The sequence below is a fragment of the Malus sylvestris genome, chromosome 7 (genome assembly GCF_916048215.2).
Source record: "Malus sylvestris chromosome 7, drMalSylv7.2, whole genome shotgun sequence".
Lineage (NCBI taxonomy): Eukaryota > Viridiplantae > Streptophyta > Magnoliopsida > Rosales > Rosaceae > Malus > Malus sylvestris.
Genome location: NC_062266.1, coordinates 8763573 through 8782422, shown reverse-complemented (window position 1 = coordinate 8782422; position 18850 = coordinate 8763573). Strand labels below are relative to the sequence as shown.

The following is an 18850-nucleotide window of genomic DNA, read 5'->3' as shown; positions in this document are numbered from 1 at the left end:
TTAAGCTGCAAATTCTTCACTTTTACTCTTTCCCTCGGACTCTTCAATGCAACAGGGTCCCTCTTGTATCAAGAGCTCATAATTACCCATGTGCGAGTGACTGACTGAGTCTATAGCATAATTCTAAACTAAAAGTAGTCAACGAGGTTGGCTCGGTTGGTAAGGTCCCTACCTTGTGTGTCACCCCACTAAGGTTTGAATCTCGCTGCCAGTAGTTTTTGTTAATGCGTAATCTGTAAATTCCTATGTAAATTCATTCATGTGGCAACTCGCAGTTAGGTGCCACGTGTAAGTCCTTCCAGCTTGAGGTTGTGGGTATGCCCTAGCACTGGTGGTGAGAGTAACCAATCTTCCCTTAAAACTTTTAAGTTTAAAAAAAATGCAAAATAAAAGTGGAGTGCAAGGGGTTGGTAGCTCTACTGGCAAGGATTTTGAGTTCGATTCTTCCTTTCCCCATATCGCTTGCATCAGTAGTGGAGTGCATCTGGTCTCGTAGCTATCATTTTACTTTATACAAATGATGTTCTAAGTTGCAGAGAGGAAAATTCAAACTCAGGTGCATAAAGAAAGCATATCTCCTACACCCATGTATGCCCCAACCATCACTTACAAGTCAAATTTTATAAGGCAAACACAGATGATGAGTATTTGACTATGAAGACAGTACGATGCAACTGGAGGGGCACAACTATCATAAGGCAAATACAGATGATGTTTTTTATGTCTCCAACAGTTTCTTTCACCTGCAATTCTACAAAATTCAGGTGAATTTCAATAACAAAATCTATCTTCATTCTCCACACAAGTACAATAGTAGTGAAAAGAATCATAGAGGCACTGATCCGTAAAATACGACTTCAGCTGGGCCTGTCATGTAGATGTGATTGTTCTCCTCTCTCCACTCAATCTGCAACGGCCCTCCCGGTAGATCAACCGTGCAGTTCTATGTCCAAAAGATAAGCATACAAAAAGATCAAGTAAAAACACTAGGGTAACGATTTAACGATAAAGCAAGAGGTAAAAAAGAAGAAATTTTGTGATATAGTAATTTGATTGAAACGACATGGATGGAGGCAGACAACATTCACTTCTCAACAAATTATATCCGTACTTAAGTATTATTAAAGTTGGGAAGTAAAATGTTGCACACTAAACTTTCCTCACATTATCTTTACAAAATCATGTGGCTTTTGCAGGGTGGGTACTGCTTATAGTTATGGGCGGCTTATCACGCTTCTAAAATTGACCAACGTAACGTGACAATGTAACATATAGTGATGTGGATTCATAAGCTTACTGAAACTATAACTATAGTATGTATGGCAGTACTCTTCTGTCTTCTTAAAATTGAACACTAAAAACTGATAGACCAAAGGGGAAACCTCATTTTCATGTGCAATAGATAAACATCTATATTTTTTTTTAACTATATCCAACATAAAAAAGAAGAAAGCCAAAACTTACTCGCTCAGCACGACCTTCAAGAACTGCGGCAACCACTACAGCACAAGCTCCAGTTCCGCAAGCAAGTGTTGCTCCTACAATGCAAAATAATTATACTACCCATTAAAACAAGCTCAAATGGATTTGGTATCAGATCACAGTATAATAACTTCTTTTGGTTGCAACAGAACTAACCCGCCCCACGCTCCCAAACACGCATCTTTAGGTGCGAATGAGTGAAAACTTGCACAAATTCTGCCAATCAGAATCAAATAAGAGTTATGAATACAAAATAAACTTGAGAATAATTATAAATTTTGAGACTTAAAGTTGACAAGACAGGAACAAAGGATCGAAACAAGTTTGACTGAAAACAACAAATCTTGTAACTTTATTTCAAGCTGCTAAGCGAGAGTGAAGACAGAAGCTTGAAGCACCCATTACCATATTTGGATAGATATCTTATCACATAATTTCTTTACAAATTTGAGGCATTTCAGATCATAGAAGTTATGAGTAGTGTTTTCCAATAAATATACCAATCTAATTTTGTAAATTCAAAGAAAAAGGTGTCACACAATTTTTTTAGTACGTCTTTTTCAACGTGTATCTCAAAATGGCCACCACAAGCAAGAAATATTCAACAATTTTAAACCGAAAGATACCAGAAATTTCAAAGTTCAAATTAATGCACTGTCAATCCTCATTCACTGTCAAAAGGTGTAAGCAATGGACAATCAACAAAACGGAAAAAGCCCATCATCTATAGCATGTAAACTGTGGTCTTACACTAACAATATGCCATCTCTAACTGCTTCCAGAAAAAAAAGCATGTCCACAGACAAATAAATTCTAACTTGTGTTAGTTCGTGCTGGAAACACCTCATGATTCTCAAACTTGGGACCAATTTCAGCCAACTTCAATTCATCAACCTTCAAATTCTGTTCAATTCCAACAAAAAGCAACAAGTCACAGGTGGAAACTATTAATCAATTATAAAAAAAATTGGGCTTTACCATGCCCAGACTAGGTCATTCATTTGAGTAGACGATAAGTATCAGAAAGAAGGCAACCGGAAAAAAAATAACAGACCCCTAGTAGAAGTGAATATCTCTGAAATTATTCCAGCAATAATTTACCTGGCCTCCTTCTGTGCCAAAAGTTATGCAATGAGGATTTCCCATACTAACACAGGTTACATTCCAGGTTACTCCATCTACATTCAGACCCGACTTAACAACAGATTGATCTTGTTTGCAGGCAGTCTTGTAGGTACGTCTGAAGCCTTAAGAATTGGTTCCCCCATATCAACTTTAACCTGTAATTAAGAAAATTGATGTCTGCTATAGTAAATATTAACATCCAATACTCAACGCATGATGGATCATCCAGAGCAACAATTGCAAAAGTCACATCACATGCTTTACAAAATGTTTGATGTGCTCAAAGCATATCAATCTGAAATAGTTTACTTGAACTGAAACATAATATAAACAAGAATATACCTTCCCATCTTCTTGAATTTCCGGAATAATTAGACCAGCACCAGTATGCACCTTAAAGCTGCAATTGTTCACACAGATTGTTGTTGTTAGAAATTTACACACCTATCAGTGCAAGACCGAATAGATATTTATTTTCAATGTTAAATGCAACAAAAACTAAAGCAAACAATGTAATATATAACCAAGCATTGATAAACGAAAATGTTTATCAGTACTTGGAACCAGCTTTACCATACCTATGCCGTCCCTGCAAATTCTCGAGCTCGGCAATGAATCTGGCAAAACACCGGACTCCATTACCACACATCTACAAAACACAATTTAATATCCAATTTCACAAGTTTTAAACACCGATACTACCATTCAATACAATGCAGCAATCAACTATCCACATAAAATTTAAAGCTTAGAAAACACAAATTTTCGGGAAATGCAAGTCACCTCGGGCTCGCTCCCATCAGAATTGTAAATCCTCATTGTATAATCAGTGCCGTTGATGCCCGGCAGACCGAAGATCACTCCGTCGGCGCCAATCCCAAAGTTCCGATCACAGCTTCGCCGCCTGCTCCGGACTGATTTTAGGCTCCGAAGAATCTCTGTTATCAACCTATCACTCACAAAACCAAAAAGAAAACTCAAAATCCAAACAGTATCGATAACATCTAACCATAACTTCTTCTCAGCTAATTAAGTTGAAAATTTTGAAAAAAAAATCCAACATTTCAGAGAAATTGAATACCAGGATGAAGTCGTTGCCGAGGCCGTGGTACTTGACGAAGTGGAGGAATCCGGCTTCTCTGCGGTCGAGAAAGGAGGCGGGGGAGGCCTTCTCGACGGCTTCCACGCTCATGGAACATGATACCGCCGACGAAGACTAGGAGCTCTCGGCGAGGCGGCTGCAGGGAAAGAGTTGAGCTTTAGAATCGGAGAAGAAGGACGAAGAGAGGCGGTGAAGAATGTGAGGGAGCGGCGAGTTGGGGAGGTGAGGTGCAGTGAGATGGTGGCAGCTATGGCTCCCATGACATCGGTCGGCGCAGACGCTGAAAACGGAAGTAGACGTTTGTTGTGTACTTGCTGTTGGGTCGTAGCGGCAATGTGTTCAATTCAACACATGCATGGAGAAAGTTAATGCTCCCAAATTTCTAAACCAAAGTGGCCCTAGCTTGTTAAGCCCTTGCATGATGGCGTATGTTTGAATTCTGTCGATGGTTAATCTAACATATAATCTAATAAAATTCATCGTTTGACAATAAAAAATAAAAAAAAACAAAGAAATTCTAAACCAAAAATTTAGTTAAAAATTTCGTCTTTCTAACATGATTTAGGTTTACGATTCGGTCAGTTTTTTCTCACAATTTGGTTCAGTTTATCTTCATTGTAAATCCTCATTTTATTATTAGTAAAAAAGAGAGGAGAACTAGAAACTATTACAATAATTTAAAGAAAGAGAAGTTTTGAACCAGAACACATGAGTAGAAACCAATGTTACTGTATTATGGTAATTAATATCAAATCAACAGTACTAAATTAAAAAATTTGACACGCAATTTACATATATAAATGTACATTTATTTACTTACTCGGTTCGGTTCGATCCCAATTTTGGGTCGTGGTCAACTAGGTTTATTTTCGGTTTTTTTTCTCATAGTCTGATTCAGTTTCTCAATTCGTCGGTGTTTTTTTCCCACCCCTAGACTACAGGTAGCATATTGTGCTAGGTAGCAATGAGTTTAACAGTGAAGTTCTTTCAAACTTAATAATTTTCAAGGATGTTAGGGTTCTCATTAAAAGTAGGGAAGGATTTTCGTCACACGGATATACCGTCATTGTGGCATCCGGTGCTAATAACAGTCTTAAAAATTGGAGACTCTTCAAAATTTGTAACTTGAGGCTGTTTTACTTGAATTCTAAAATGATTTTCTTCCTTTGAAATTCCAAATGAGCTTAAAATTCAAAAGACTGCACAATTCACATCCACCAGATTAAAAAAAAAAACCAAAAACAAAAACGAAAGCAAATTTTATTAATCATTTAACATGTAGATTCCAATACAAACTTACATATACAGTTTCCCTTCATTTTTGGCTATGGCAGCCCTCAATGTGCAGGTAAATAAAATACCAAAAAGTAGTAACTCTCTAAGCCCCAGTGAAGATCAGAAACGATCATGGCCTCCGTCTGCCCCTCTTCCCGAACACTGTAAAATCCTCGTATTTCTCTCCCGCATCAGCATGAAAAGATCATGTCAAATCTCTTCGTGTTCTAGTCACTTCTATCACAGATATCCCTCAAGCACAACATTCTCATTTGAAATCTTAGGCTGCAAATTCTTCAGTTCTACTCTTTTACTCAGACTCTTCAATGCAACAGGAAAGTTCCTGACACCATTTTCATCCCACAGGGGCAATACTTCTACCACAATTTTTTGCACCAATTTCTGTTCAATGCCGTCTTGGAGAAGCTCTTCAAAATCACTTACGTTTCCCTTTAAATCGAACAAAACACTACACATTCCTTGAGAGTTACAGTATTCCAAAATAGCACTTAAGCTTATTTGATCGAACACCACCATTTCAATACCTGTTTGAGCTCTTTCTAGTTCTACCGATGTCTCTTTGTCTGCAAAGACTATTAGCTTATCAGTTGGTTCCACGGTGAGAGCAGGGATTTTGATTGGAGAACTACTATCCCTAGCTATTATAATCCGAAGTGGTTGATTGGCTCCAGCTTCTTGGGACGCTGGAATAGAGACGTTCTCCATTATTGCGGAAGAAGAAAGAATAACTGCATCATATTCCTGTAACAATTGTGAATAGTAACCACCAGACTCGGCAACTCCTTGTCCAAGCTGATCCAGAAAGTGTCCATTGACTGACATCGAGTATCTGCCAACAAGAACAAAAGGGTGAAATAACTCTCAACTTCACTCTAATCAAATACATCAAGGCATATACGAAAAAAAGTATCAAATAAGGTAACATTTCCACTCATTTTAATGCCCCATGATTGTCTTTACTATTGACTAATCTAAACAAAACAAATTTACCGGATAGTGACGAAAGGATTCCCTGTTAGCATGCGATGGATATAAGCCTCATTTAGCCTCTTGCATAGTTCTTCTTCTACACCCGTAGTAACATCAATTCCAACATCTCTTAATCTATCCAACCCCTTCGATGCCACGATTGGATTCGGATCCACCATTCCAACCACCACTTTTTTCACTTTGGCTTTAATTAGGGCTTCGCTGCATGGTGGTGTTCTCCCATAGTGATTGCACGGTTCCAAGCTCACATATGCTGTTGCATTTTCAGCCAAATCCCCAGCATCTCTCAGAGCAAAAACCTGTAACATTTGACATTTTGACTTCTTGATCTAAGTTTACATTAACAGCTACTTATAACAACAGGTAAAATTTGGCAAATCGCATGATAATTACGAAATCAATTATAAAACTAAGAAAAAACCAGAGAAAAAAAAAACCAGAAAGAACAGAACCATACGGTCCACAATAAAAGTTGAAAGACTCGGCATCTAGGTATTTACTTTCCCTTCGTTTAGTTATTTTTGTGATCTTTCCAAAATATTTTAACTTGTAAGCAACCAACCAAAGAGCAAAGTGACCGAAAGTTTCAACCACTTCATTAAAACTAAGGAAAAGAAGTATACCTCAGCATGCGGCTGGCCAGCTTTTGGGTGAAAGCCTTCACCAACAACCTTGCCATCCTTGACAATAACACAACCCACCATAGGATTGGGGCTGGTACACCCGATAGCCTTTCTTGCAAGCTCTACACACCTCCTCATATAGAACCCATCATCTGCACCCGCGTCTTGTGCCACTCCACACATGACCCCAACAGATTTACCATGACTTCTCAAACCATTTGGTGATTTGGACATCCTTCTGAGTGGATTGCAAAACCCAGAATTTGAATTTGGATTCGACCTCAACAGTTTACTGGAAAGTTGCTGTGGTAGCGAGACAGTGGGTGGACTGAGAGTGTAACTCTGGAGTGAAAGTGTTTGAACTTGCATTTCTTTTGTTTGTTGTACCCAGATCACATCACTGCAATTTTCGCAAGAATATTTAACTATCTGCAACTCACCGAACCTGCACTCAGGAATAGTAATGCTTTGAAAACGCGTGATTCAAGTCAATCTCGGTCTGCTTCCACTCTCTAAGGTCTACTTCTTCACTGTAAGAAGCGCTCAGTGTACATTTTCCGTTCTTTCAGTTTCCTAGAAACCGTGTTTCTGCTAATGTAAATAAATCAAAAACTAAAAGAAAAAGAGTGGAACCCCAGATAAACAACGGATATATGCCCTAAGGAGTAGTAGCAAGCCTCTCACACGCTTACTACGAGATCACTTGCGCATTTCATCAAACACATTGCGTTCAACGTCAACAAACTGTCAAACGCACGTATAAAACACTCTGGGCTATGCTTACAATGTGGAAACAATCAATCAAAGACACCAACTTACTTGTTTTCTTTATTTTTAGTACAACTATATTGTTTACACTAATAGGAGGGAGTTCGGCTAAGCTACATTTGGTACCGAATTCGCTATCTACGAAATTCAAACCTAAACTTCTATATGTCAAGACCACCACCAGACCGTAGTACTGAGTAGTAACATCAACTTACTTGTCAGCTCACCATATAGATGTAAATATCGTAGCCAAATCCAGAATTAAGAGTTGTTAACAAAGAGAGGATATCAAATCGTTTACCTGTGGCTGTGGGGAATACAGAAATTAGCCAAAGACTTGGAATGGAGGGCGCAAATGCTTGTCAATCATTTCCTTCAAAATGTTAAAATGGGGCAAAATTTGGACGAAATTGTTGGCTGGTACTGGCAGGATACCAGTCGCTCAGAGGAAGTAAAGAGAAAAAGATAAAATTATATTATATTATATATATACTAAACGCCTAACATTGTGGTTAATTCCCTTTGTGTCCTTTTTACTGTTTATTCGTCAGTGTTCTTCCCTTTTTACCCTTATTTTGTTTCTGTGAACACTGTTTATTGTACAGTGTACTTCCACTTTTGCCCCTGCTTCTTTCTTTCATTCCACTTCTCTCTCTCTATTTTCCGTCTACCCATGTACATTTGGTGGGAAATCAGCTTTTTCTTACTTCCACTCCTGCTCTTCTCATTTACCCATACTTTGACTCCTGCTCTTCCCATTTACCCATGCATAGCTGGTGGGAAAACAAATTTAAAAAAAAAAAAATATGTGATTATAACCGGCCCACGTAGTCTAGCTGATGGGAAAACAAAAAAAATATTCAAAAATTGTGATTAAAACCGGGCCACACGTGGTTTGTGGCACAACTAACAATAAAATGTATTGGTTTCCAGTAGAAATCTCTCGACTTCTTCCGAAAACACTAGAAACCTTTAAACGACAGAATTCTCAGCTGCTCTGCAACCGGTTGGCGATTTCGATCATGCGTCCTACACTCCGCCTCGCGATCTCTTCCATCTCTGTTTCCTGATCCTTTTGATCTCTCCTTCGTCATCCCTTCGATCTCCGCTTCCTCATCTTTTTGGTCTCTGCTTTGCGATCTCCTTGCCGCCTAATCGTCCACCCAATTTCTCTAGCCTTCAACAGGTAATTAAATCTCACTTCTTCTCAACTACCCAGGAGCCAAATATTTGATTTTTCGCTGTGGTTTATTATTTTGCCGAATTTGGTTGTTGATATTTCGTATTTTTATCGTTCATTTGTGTTCTATTGGGGTTGTATTTTGCTATAATTTCATAGAATTTGATTTGGCTGCGTAACTGATTGGCTTAAAATTTTGTGAGATTAAATATTTCTTGAATTTGATCATTAGATGTCCTTTTTTTTTTTTTTTTTGGAAGTTGACGTGCTTTCCCATTCATCGCCAAAACAAACCCGTGCTGCCTTCCTCTTCGTCTTCTCCTCCAGCAATTTGCGCCCTTAGTTCTCAATTGGATTCACAGTAAAAACCCAGAAACTTAGAGGTACGAAAATTTCAATTTTTTTTCTGTTTTTGATTTATTTTCAGTGTTAATTTCTGATTAAATTATTATTTGTGATAAACCCACTTAGAATCTGATCTGGGTTACTAAACGCCTAACATTGTGGTTAATTCCCTTTGTGTCCTTTTTACTGTTCATCACCAGTGTTCTTCCTTTTTTGCCCTTTCTGTGTTTCTGTCATCACTGTTCATTCTACAGTAGAATGGCATTTTTGTCCCTGCTGTGCAACAGGGGTTCTTTTATTTCGGTTGTGCCTGAAATTGAAGGAGCGGAAAAACTGGGTTGTTCGGGAGACTTCTTTCTACAATTTGATTTTGTCACCTGGCGGCTTAGCATAGTGACACGTGTTGAGTGGGACGCGTGTCACTTTGCCCATCTCCTCTTTCTCTGCTTTTGCTTTGCTTTAGTTGTTTTGTCTCCTCTTCCAGACTCCTCCATCCTTATTCCTCAACTTTGGACAACATCTCCTCCGCTCCATCTCCTAGCTATCTTTTTCTCTCTTATTTTTTCTCTGACTTCTTTTTTATTTGTTAATATCGATTTGTTGCCGTTTATAAATGATTCTCATCGTTTTTTTTTGCAGTTTTCTATGAAGGTTTAGTTGAACATGGGGAAATCAAGAGTTGCTGCTCACAGAAAAACTGATGCGAAGTGAGATTATGTTTTTTATTTCCGTTTTGTTATGAATTTTCATAACTTTTTGCGATTTGATTCAAGATCTCGATATGAACTATCAATTTTGAATTTTTGTTTAATTTTCTGTACACCTGTTGGTTGCATGTCCAAGAAATTCCTTTTTTGGGTATCTTCATTGTCCAAGTTCTTGATAAGTTTCTGTATCTTTGAGAATCCGTTATTTATCATTTCTCCGTTAATGATTTTGACAGGCTGGTTCATGAGTTTCTCTGTCTTGATTATACTTATCATCAATGTAAGTGAAAACAAATATAAAGTTGTACTGCGAACTTGACTTTTGAAAAGATCACCACCAAGCTCTGTTTGATATTAACCACATATCTCATCTTTATTTGTGTATCGGTGTTGGTTTCTGATTTTCATAGGTTGAAGAGTAAACGTGGAGATGCGAGCAAGGAGGTTGTGAAGGATCCGAACAAGCTTAAGAGGCCTGCAAGTGCCTTATTCGTTGTCATATACGTTTCGTTTTTTTTAATTTTCACTGTTTCTTTTGTTCATTGCAGGCTTACAATGTTTTATTAATTTCTATGGGGTGAGTTGCTAATATTTCCTCTATTTATTCATGTTGTTTTATGAATGCTTAAATGTTCTGTATCTAATCTTACTAACACTTTGAGTGTATTTTTAACAATGGTTGTCACTATTTTTTCCTTTTAACTTTAAGTCTCTGTGTTTTTCACTGCAAACTTTGGACATCGATCTGTTTTGTTGGTGGTTTGATATGTTTTGTGTTGTGCTTTTCAGTTAATTGACTCAATTCATATGATTAATTCCCATGGTTTTCATGCCATATTGGTTGAATTTATTATAATTTTATTTGATTTTGTTGCAGCGATATCCTCATATAAACAAGTGGAAGGTTTACAGGACATTAACCAATCAATTGAGATATTAGGTCGTTTACTTTCTGCTGTCCCTGGTTGGAGTGAGAAAATGTTTAGGTACTTTATAGTTTTGAATTTGTTGTTAGGAAGATTTAACAATACCTTTTTTTATTTGCTTTACTTTGTTACGTCTTGATAAATGCAGGTTCAGCAACAGGTTGCTGAAATTATCACTTATATAGCCTCCACTTGAAAACAGTAGTACTTTTGGTTTAGAGCCTTGAATTATGCATCCTAAACTGATACTACATATTGATTCGTTTGCATTATACTGGATATTTTGTTTTTTAATATCAGGTTTGGGTGCCCCTCTGAATGTAGCTAAATGAAAAATTATCCTCAGTTGTTGTTTATTGGCCTCGCTGTAAGTTTTGAATAACTTTGTTGATCCCAAATTCTTTGTTCTAATAAATTGCATTTTTTTTCTTTTCCGTATTTATACTGATACATGCATGATCTAGGCTACTGAAGGTGTAAGAATTTTTGGGGCGCGACTGAGTATTGGGGTGGATCGGTGGACTTGAAGCCCAAGAGGTTTGACGAAGGTATTTATTTTTTTATTTTTTACATTTGGATTTGGTTTAACAGGTAGTTTAGTGTAAAAACACAAACGTATTTTTGCTTAAACATTATTTTCCTGGTCATAACTAAGAAATTTGGAGTAAATGAATTTGTGAATTTGAGTGACAATGACAAACCAATGCACGAGAGGAAAAATGATTTGCTATTGTTATTATGTGTTGGACATGAATCAACATAGATAGTTAAGTTATAACTCTATAAGTTTATTTTCTTTTGCTTCTCATCTACCCAAGTCTACAATGTACATGCAGCTAAGGAGAAGACCGAGACATCAACCAGTGCAGAAGTTCCTGATAAGACTAATTGCAAATAGCACTACAAATGAGCACCACAAATTTAAGCTTGATGTTGGTATGTGATTTCCACTCCATCTCATTTTTTTTTTAATGTCAGTTTAATTTTCAAACCTTTTGTACTTTTCAAGTAATTCTTCACATAATTGAATAACGGCAGTTTTTTTTGTTTCTGTTTTTCGCCCTCCATCAATTCATTGGTTAAATAGATGCTTTGTATATATATGAAAACTTGGTTTTGATAGGCATCAAAAGTTTGGCCATAATAATTTGTCATTACAGTAAGATTAATGATTTAATGGGGTTGTGTTTAATTTTTTTGGAGTTTAAATTAAGGGAACTTTAACGAAAAACATCCGGTACTGTTCACTTTAACGAAAAAGCACATTTTTACACTAAAAAGTTAATCCTTGTACTATTCACTTTACCCTTTAATTTGTCCTTATCATTGAAACTCAAAGTTTTCAAGCCCTTTTCATTAGTTTTCCTTTAAATTAAAGGGTTGAGCTTGATGGCTTTACTCTTTTCTTTTGTCTTTCCTTTGCTGCATTATGTGTAAAATTCAAATGCGTTCTTCAATTTTTTTTTATTTTTATTTTTTAGTTTTTTGGAGTGTTCTTGGGTACAGTTCGGTTTTTTATGGTGAGTTCTAAACTGGGTTTTGCTTATTTTTCTGTCTCCAAATATAAGTTATTAGATGCTTTTCTTTGTTTTCCTCTAATTTTTTTAATTTATTTTTGTTGTTATTTGTGTGAGAAAATGGCTTCAAAATTGGAATTTCCATTATCTGGGCAAAGGAAAACAGGAAGAGAACACCAATGGTGCTGACGATGGAGAATCCCTTATTTGCAATGGAAATTGACAGTCTATGTGCAACATTTAGCCCAGTTTATAAGAGCAGGGGTCAAAATGTGTAAATAGGATTTGTGAGTATGGTTGTATATATGTAGTAGTAGAATTAGAAACATTGTTGTAATTATGTGTAACTAGAGTTGTAAACCCACGGCATCGTGTGGGCTTTTTAGCTTGTATATGCCTATAAGGTGGTTCGGTATGCAATCCTAAACTGAAAAAAATTTGGGACGGGAATTTGAAGATCAATTATGTATCAAAATTTTGGTATTCTCAAATTTTGGGAATCCTGGTATTTCGATATGGTTTGGTATTCTCAAATTTCATACAAATTGAAATAGCAATCATACATATCAAGTTAAATTCACATGCAAATGCAAATAAAATAAAATAAGTAACAAATCCAAAAGCAAAAAAAAAAAAAAACTTACAGACCTAATATATACAAAAACTAACAATACAATTTTTTGATTTCATGTTGAAGAAAAAGACACATTTGTAGGAGGTTCGTACTAGTAAATGTGGGATAAAGAGTTATGGTTACTACCTTAGATCACACCAATTATATTGTTATTAATAATTAGCAACAATTCAAATGTATAATAATATATATATTATTTATTTTTGGTTCGGAATGAGATTATTGAAAGATTAATTAGACAATATCGAATCTCGTACCAAAATTTCGAGATCGATTCGGTATTTCATCACCAAAAATTTTAGGAATCTTGGTTTGAGATTTTTTTTTAGTTTGAAATCAGAATTTTTTTGGTTTGGTTCGGAAATTTTCGGAAATTTTTACAAACCCTATGCCCATTAGCCGCCTGCTAAGTCAGACAAAAGAATAGGACTCCTCGGTGTTGATAAGGCCTTATCAATGGCGGCCAAGCCAAATGTCAACGAGAAAATTGAAGGCAAAGGAATGTAACAAGATTAAAGTAATAGTTTATACAAAAATCATAAAGTGTCTGAGCCCGGGTTCGAACCGGGGACCTCTAGTGTGTGAGACTAGCGTGATAACCGACTACACCACCCAGACTAATTGGTGATGCATTATGAATCATGATTCAAGATATAAGTACGATCTTGTTTATTTTCGGACTTTTTCCCCAAGAGAAGACAGAATGAGTGCAGGGTCAGATTCTTAATATATCTGTTATTAATCCAGCTTCAAAACTCGTACCCTATTTTTGGGTTCACAAATTTGGTACTATATTATGCAATATGTTAATTTACTTTTCACACACACACACATATAATTTGGTGTATCAATATCTAAGGATATGTGAAAATTTATAGTTATTCGAGTTTGCTATACTGTATACTTTTGTTTCTCATCAGGATGAACTATTGTGGGCTGCTGCTTGGCTTCATCGTTCCACTGATGATAAAACCTACCTGGATTATCTTGGCCAAGCAGGCAGTACTGGTGGTGTTACAACTTTGTTTGCTTGGGATGACAAGTTATTGGAGACGATACAAGAGCCAAACTGAGCAATCCATTTGCTCTCGCGTTCACAAAGGTAACAACAACGTGAAGAAGACGCCTGGTGGGTTGTTATGGTTTTTGCCATGGAACAAATCTTCAGTACACTTCTACTGCTGTATTCGTCGCAACCGTTTATTCAGAATACTTGAACGCCAAGCTTGCCTCCATTCAATGCCCTAGCGGCATTGTCCAGCCTTCTGATGTTAATTATTGCCTTGGCAGAATCACAGGTATAAATGCATCCATCCTTACTTCCATAAATAAATATTAGGGGTATGCGCGTATGCACGTATTGACAACTTATCCTTTGTTCTAAGATCATATCATTTATCTTCTGCATACCATACTTGTAATAATAACAACACCACTTTTCTCTTGGTTAGAAGATATCAAAATCTCGTTCACGTCGAATTATTATCTTTTTGCACTTTCACCAATTATAGTTCTCAATTTAAATGATGCTTATGGGTTTTGAAAATTTTTATTCCGACTAATCGAAGAATAAACCCGCCATCATTTGGAGTGTTAAGGATAGTAATCCAATGGTAGAATATGAAGACACTTGTCAAAAGATTAGGAAGGTTGTTAGAGTTAGTTATATTGTGACTTAGGCAATTTCATATAGTATATAGTCTTGATATTGTAAGATTGAAGTAATAGAAAATATTACATATGAAAGTATCAACTTCACTCTCTAAATCTCTCTCTCTCTCTCTCTTTCTCTTTCTCTCGAGTACTGCATATTCTCCTGCTATTACAGTTTAGTTTACATGGTATCTTCGCCGGAATAGCTAATCGCTCGGTTGAAGTTCTTCGATCTTGGACTGCTTCCGCTCATCATTTCTGATTTCTTTGATGTTTTTTATCTTTGTGTGCTCTGTTTGATTTTTTGGGGCTCATCATCTTCTACATTTCACTGTTCTTGGCGTTTGTCTTCTGTGCACACCAAGTGTTCGATACAAGTCCTCAATCATCGTTCTTGAACAAGTTTTCTGATTTCTTGCACCAATGGTTACTGCTTCCCAATTACAGATTCTCCAGTCTCCAATTACTTCTCTCATCTCCACTGTTTCAACGTCCGTGACAGTAAAGCTTGATGAGACAAACTACTTGGTTTGGCATTTTCAGATGCAGCTTCTTCTCGAAGGGCATGGTATTTTGGGTTTTGTGGATGGATCTACCCCATGTCCTATTCGATTTACAAGGTCTACCTCTAGTGGGTCTGAGGAAGATTCTCAAGGAACTATTTCTCACACAGAATCTGATGACTACAAGATTTGGAAGATGCATGATCGTGCCTTAATGCAGTTGATCACTGCGACTCTTTCGCCATCTGCTATTTCTTGTGTGATCAGTAGCACTAGTGCTCAGGATACCTGGACAAGACTCAAGGAACAATTCTCGACGGTTACAAGAACCAGTATCTTCCAAATGAAGTCAGAATTGCAGAATGTCAAAAAGGGTAATGATTCTATTTCTTTGTATTTGCAAAGAATCAAGAAGGCTAGGGACTATCTTTCTGCAGCTGGGGTTAAATTTGATGATGATGATATAGTAATTCTTACGCTTAATGGCTTATCATCGGAGTATAATACCATTCGATCCATCATTAGAGGAAGGGAACATGTTATTTCTATTAAAGATTTGAGATCTCAATTGCTTGCTGAAGAAGCAATGATTGAGAGTGTTTCTGCAACTCATTTTCTTACTGCAATGGCTGCTGAAAATAGTAGTTCTCAGACACGGTTCAATGGGAAATTTGGGCAACATTCTTCTTCCAATAATCAAAGTGTTGAAGGATCCTATGGCAATCAATATGGTTCCCAGTATAAACCATTCTACAACAAGAATAAAGGGAAAGGGAAGTTCCAATATGGTTCCAAATTTGGGAACAACAAGCCTTTTTATCCAAATTCGGCTCGTGGGATTCTTGGCAATTCACCAAATCAAGTTGCTTCTGGACATTCTTGTCAGATATGTGGCAAGTATGGTCATCTTGCTGATACATGTCGATTTCGGAACACTGACTGTGCAATAGCTGAAGGGTGTCAAATATGTGGCCTAAAGAACCACAATGCACAATTTTGTCATTTCAGGAATGCCAATACTAACTCTCCTTCTGGATCAATGAATGTTATGCATGTCAATGCATCTGCCCCTCCGATGGATTCCAATTTTTCTCAGCAAGTTTGGCTTACGGATTCAGGTGCAACAAACCACATGACTGCAGATTTGAAGAACTTGTCATTGGCAACCCCTTTTCCTTCCACTGAGATATTCAAACTGCTAGTGGTGAAGGTTTGCAAGTCTCTCATAAGGGATCTTCAATATTGCAAACTCCATTTCATAATCTCAAGTTAAATTCAGTTTTATATGTGCCCAGAATATCTCAGAATTTACTCTTTGTGCAAAAAATCTGTCTTGACAATAACTGCTGGCTGATATTTGATGCTTGGTGTTTTTGGATTCAGGACAAAGCCACAGGGAGAATATTGTTCAAAGGTCTCTGCAATGATGGATTGTATCCCATTCCTTTCACATCCTCTGCTTCTCATACACCAAAAGCCTTCTCTGCTGCTGCTTATATTGGCAAACCAGTAACCTCTAGTCTATGGCACCATAGGTTAGGCCACCCTTCCAACAAAGTTGTTTATCTCATGCTTAAGAAATCCAATGTATCTAGCATTTCTGATTCCATACCTGTGATGTGTTCCAGTTGTATTCAGGGCAAAATTAGTAAGCTACCTTTTGATTCAGTCACATCCAAATATGTCCAACCTTTTGATATTGTACACAGTGATGTATGGAGTCCTGCTCCATGTCTGTCTATAGAAGGTTTTAAGTACTATGTTACCTTCATAGATCAATGTACTCGATTTTGTTGGATTTTTCCCCTTGTCAATAAAGCTGATGTTTGTCCTACATTTCTTACCTTCTATCAGTTTGTACTTACTCATTTCTCAGTGTCTATTAAAACACTTCAAAGTGATGGAGGGGTGAGTATATAGGGCACCAGTTACAAACTTTTCTTGCTGCCAAAGGCATTAGTCACCATTTATCTTGTCCATACACACCAGAACAAAATGGGTTGGCCGAGAGGAAACATCGTCACATTATTGAAACTACAATTACCTTACTTCAGACATCTCACCTACCTGTACCATTTTGGTCTTGTGCCAGTCAAACATCAGTCTATCTTATTAATCGAATGCCATCTCAAACACTGAATCAGAAATCACCATTTGAAATGTTATATGGTTCTGTCCCTGATGTCAGTCACCTTAAAGTCTTTGGTTGCTCTTGTTATCCACTCTTACGACCTTTAACCACCACAAAGTTACAACCTAGAACAATTAAGTGCATTTTTCTGGGATATGCATCAAAGTACAAGGGCTATATTTGTTATGAAGTTAATAAAAAGAAAGTTTATATTTCCAGGCATGTTTTGTTTGATGAATCTGAATTTCCCTATTCAGTTTTTGCATCAACACATGCACCATGTCTCCATACATCGCAAGTGTTACAACCAAGTATCCACCCATCAGTACCTAATCTTCATAATGTGCTTGTCTCACCTCCTATTACACCATCACCATTGTCCAGTGATTCTACTCTCCACCCATCCATCCATCAATCCATCATTGCAAGTGACCAATTTTTCTCTCCACATGTCCCTGTGACTCCTGCGGTTCCAATTGAGAATTCTGTGGTTTCTAAGTTTCAACCTGACAGTATTCAAGCAGTGTTATCTGTTCCTCCATTCAATTTGCATCCAATGCAAACTAGATCCAAGAATGGTATTTTCAAAAAGAAGGCATTTCTTACTACAGTTCAGGACAATGGGAATGTGGATCTCTCTCTTATTGAACCTGCAACATACAAGTCGACATTGAAGTGTAAGGTTTGGGTTGATGCCATGAAAGAAGAATTAGATGCCCTTCATACTCGGTCTACATGGAGTTTAGTCCCTCTTCCTGCACAGAAAAACCTTGTTGGTTGTAAATGGGTGTTTAAAATTAAAAGGAATGTTGATGGGTCTATAGGGAGATATAAGGCTCGATTGGTGGCTAAAGGATTCAATCAAGAAGAAGGCATTGGTTATGGGGAAACCTTCAGTCCGGTTGTGAAGCCAACAACTGTGAGGCTTGTGTTGGCTATGGCAGCTCATTTTGCATGGACTTTGAGACAACTTGATGTTAAGAATGCATTTTTGCATGGAGTATTGTAGGAAGAGGTGTACATGTCCCAACCTCTAGGTTTTGGTGATCCTCATCATTCTGACTTTGTTTGCAAACTGCACAAGTCCTTATATGGTTTAAAACAGGCCCCTAGAGCCTGGAATGACAGGTTTACAAGCTTTCTCCCCTCACTTGGTTTTACAACAACTCCTGCAGATCCATCCTTATTTGTGAAACACTTTGGTTCTAATGTTGTGATATTGCTTCTTTATGTGGATGACATCATCATCACTGGTAATGATCCAAGTTTGATCAATGATGTGATTGTTGCTTTGACAAAGGAGTTTGATATAAAAGATTTAGGTCCCTTGCATTTCTTTTTGGGAATTCAGGTTCTTTCCCAGAAAGATGGTTTGGTTCTATCACAGGCTAAGTATGTTAAGGATCTCCTCATAAAGACTGAAATGCTTGATTCCGAGCCGTGTTCAACCCCTTGTCTGCCTTATAACCGTTTAGTTCTTGATGATGGGAAGCCTTATAACAATCCAGCGCTTTATCGCAGTGTGGTTGGTGCTTTGCAGTATCTAACATTTACTCGGCCAGATATCGCCTTTGCCGTGCACCAAGTATGCCAGTTCATGCAAACTCCTATGGAATCTCATTTTAGTGCAGTCAAGAGGATACTAAGATATCTCAAAGGTACTGTATCTTTGGGTATTAGGTATGTTCGAGGAGGATTGGACGTTAATTCAGACACTATCAGAGCATTTTCTGATGCTGATTGGGCCGGCGACCCTAATGATCGACGGTCTACTACTGGTTTTGTGGTCTTTTTGGGTTCCAATCTGATTTCGTGGTCCTCTAAGAAGCAACAAACAGTCTCCCGGTCATCAACTGAGGCCGAGTATC

The 18850-nt window shown here is 37.4% G+C and overlaps 2 protein-coding genes, 1 long non-coding RNA gene, 1 other non-coding gene and 1 pseudogene across 15 annotated transcripts; 2 read left to right on the top strand and 3 right to left on the bottom strand.

Moving 5' to 3' along the window:
- Positions 1-540: 540 nt before the first annotated feature.
- LOC126628087 (diaminopimelate epimerase, chloroplastic-like) lies at positions 541-4068 on the bottom strand (annotated as a pseudogene).
- An 885-nt stretch (positions 4069-4953) lies between these two features.
- Positions 4954-7873, bottom strand: LOC126629927 (riboflavin biosynthesis protein PYRD, chloroplastic-like). 4 transcript variants are annotated; one of them, XM_050300081.1, is made up of 4 exons: positions 7688-7873; positions 6619-7206; positions 5996-6294; positions 4954-5834 (listed from the first exon to the last, which is right to left on the bottom strand). In XM_050300081.1, exons 2-4 carry the CDS (start codon positions 6985-6987, stop codon positions 5225-5227), a joined length of 1278 nt encoding a protein of 425 aa, XP_050156038.1. In that variant the 5' UTR covers positions 6988-7206; positions 7688-7873; the 3' UTR covers positions 4954-5224. The 4 variants fall into 4 exon arrangements, with proteins under 4 accessions (XP_050156038.1, XP_050156035.1, XP_050156039.1 ...); XM_050300078.1 differs by having other exon boundaries at positions 6619-7063; XM_050300082.1 differs by having other exon boundaries at positions 6619-7018.
- A 433-nt stretch (positions 7874-8306) lies between these two features.
- Positions 8307-12569, top strand: LOC126627731 (uncharacterized). Of its 9 annotated transcripts, none has more exons than XR_007625128.1 (11): positions 8307-8572; positions 8827-8949; positions 9551-9618; positions 9855-9898; positions 10029-10062; positions 10167-10195; positions 10496-10558; positions 10845-10911; positions 11009-11092; positions 11381-11480; positions 12179-12569. XR_007625128.1 is itself a non-coding variant. In XM_050297246.1 (3 exons), the coding sequence occupies exons 1-3, from the start codon at positions 11369-11371 to the stop codon at positions 12337-12339; spliced, it is 312 nt and encodes a 103-aa protein (XP_050153203.1). In that variant the 5' UTR covers positions 11312-11368; the 3' UTR covers positions 12340-12569. The 9 variants fall into 9 exon arrangements, 1 of the variants encoding a protein (XP_050153203.1); XR_007625127.1 differs by having other exon boundaries at positions 10496-10604; positions 10693-10911; XR_007625125.1 differs by adding an exon at positions 10693-10745 and having other exon boundaries at positions 10029-10195.
- Positions 12570-13127: 558 nt separating this feature from the next.
- On the top strand, positions 13128-14138 carry LOC126627732 (uncharacterized). Its single transcript, XR_007625129.1, has 2 exons — positions 13128-13481; positions 13616-14138. It is a non-coding gene; the product is annotated as an uncharacterized LOC126627732 (long non-coding RNA).
- On the bottom strand, positions 13240-13313 carry TRNAV-CAC (transfer RNA valine (anticodon CAC)). Its single transcript has one exon. It is a non-coding gene; the product is annotated as a tRNA-Val (tRNA).
- Positions 14139-18850: the final 4712 nt, after the last annotated feature.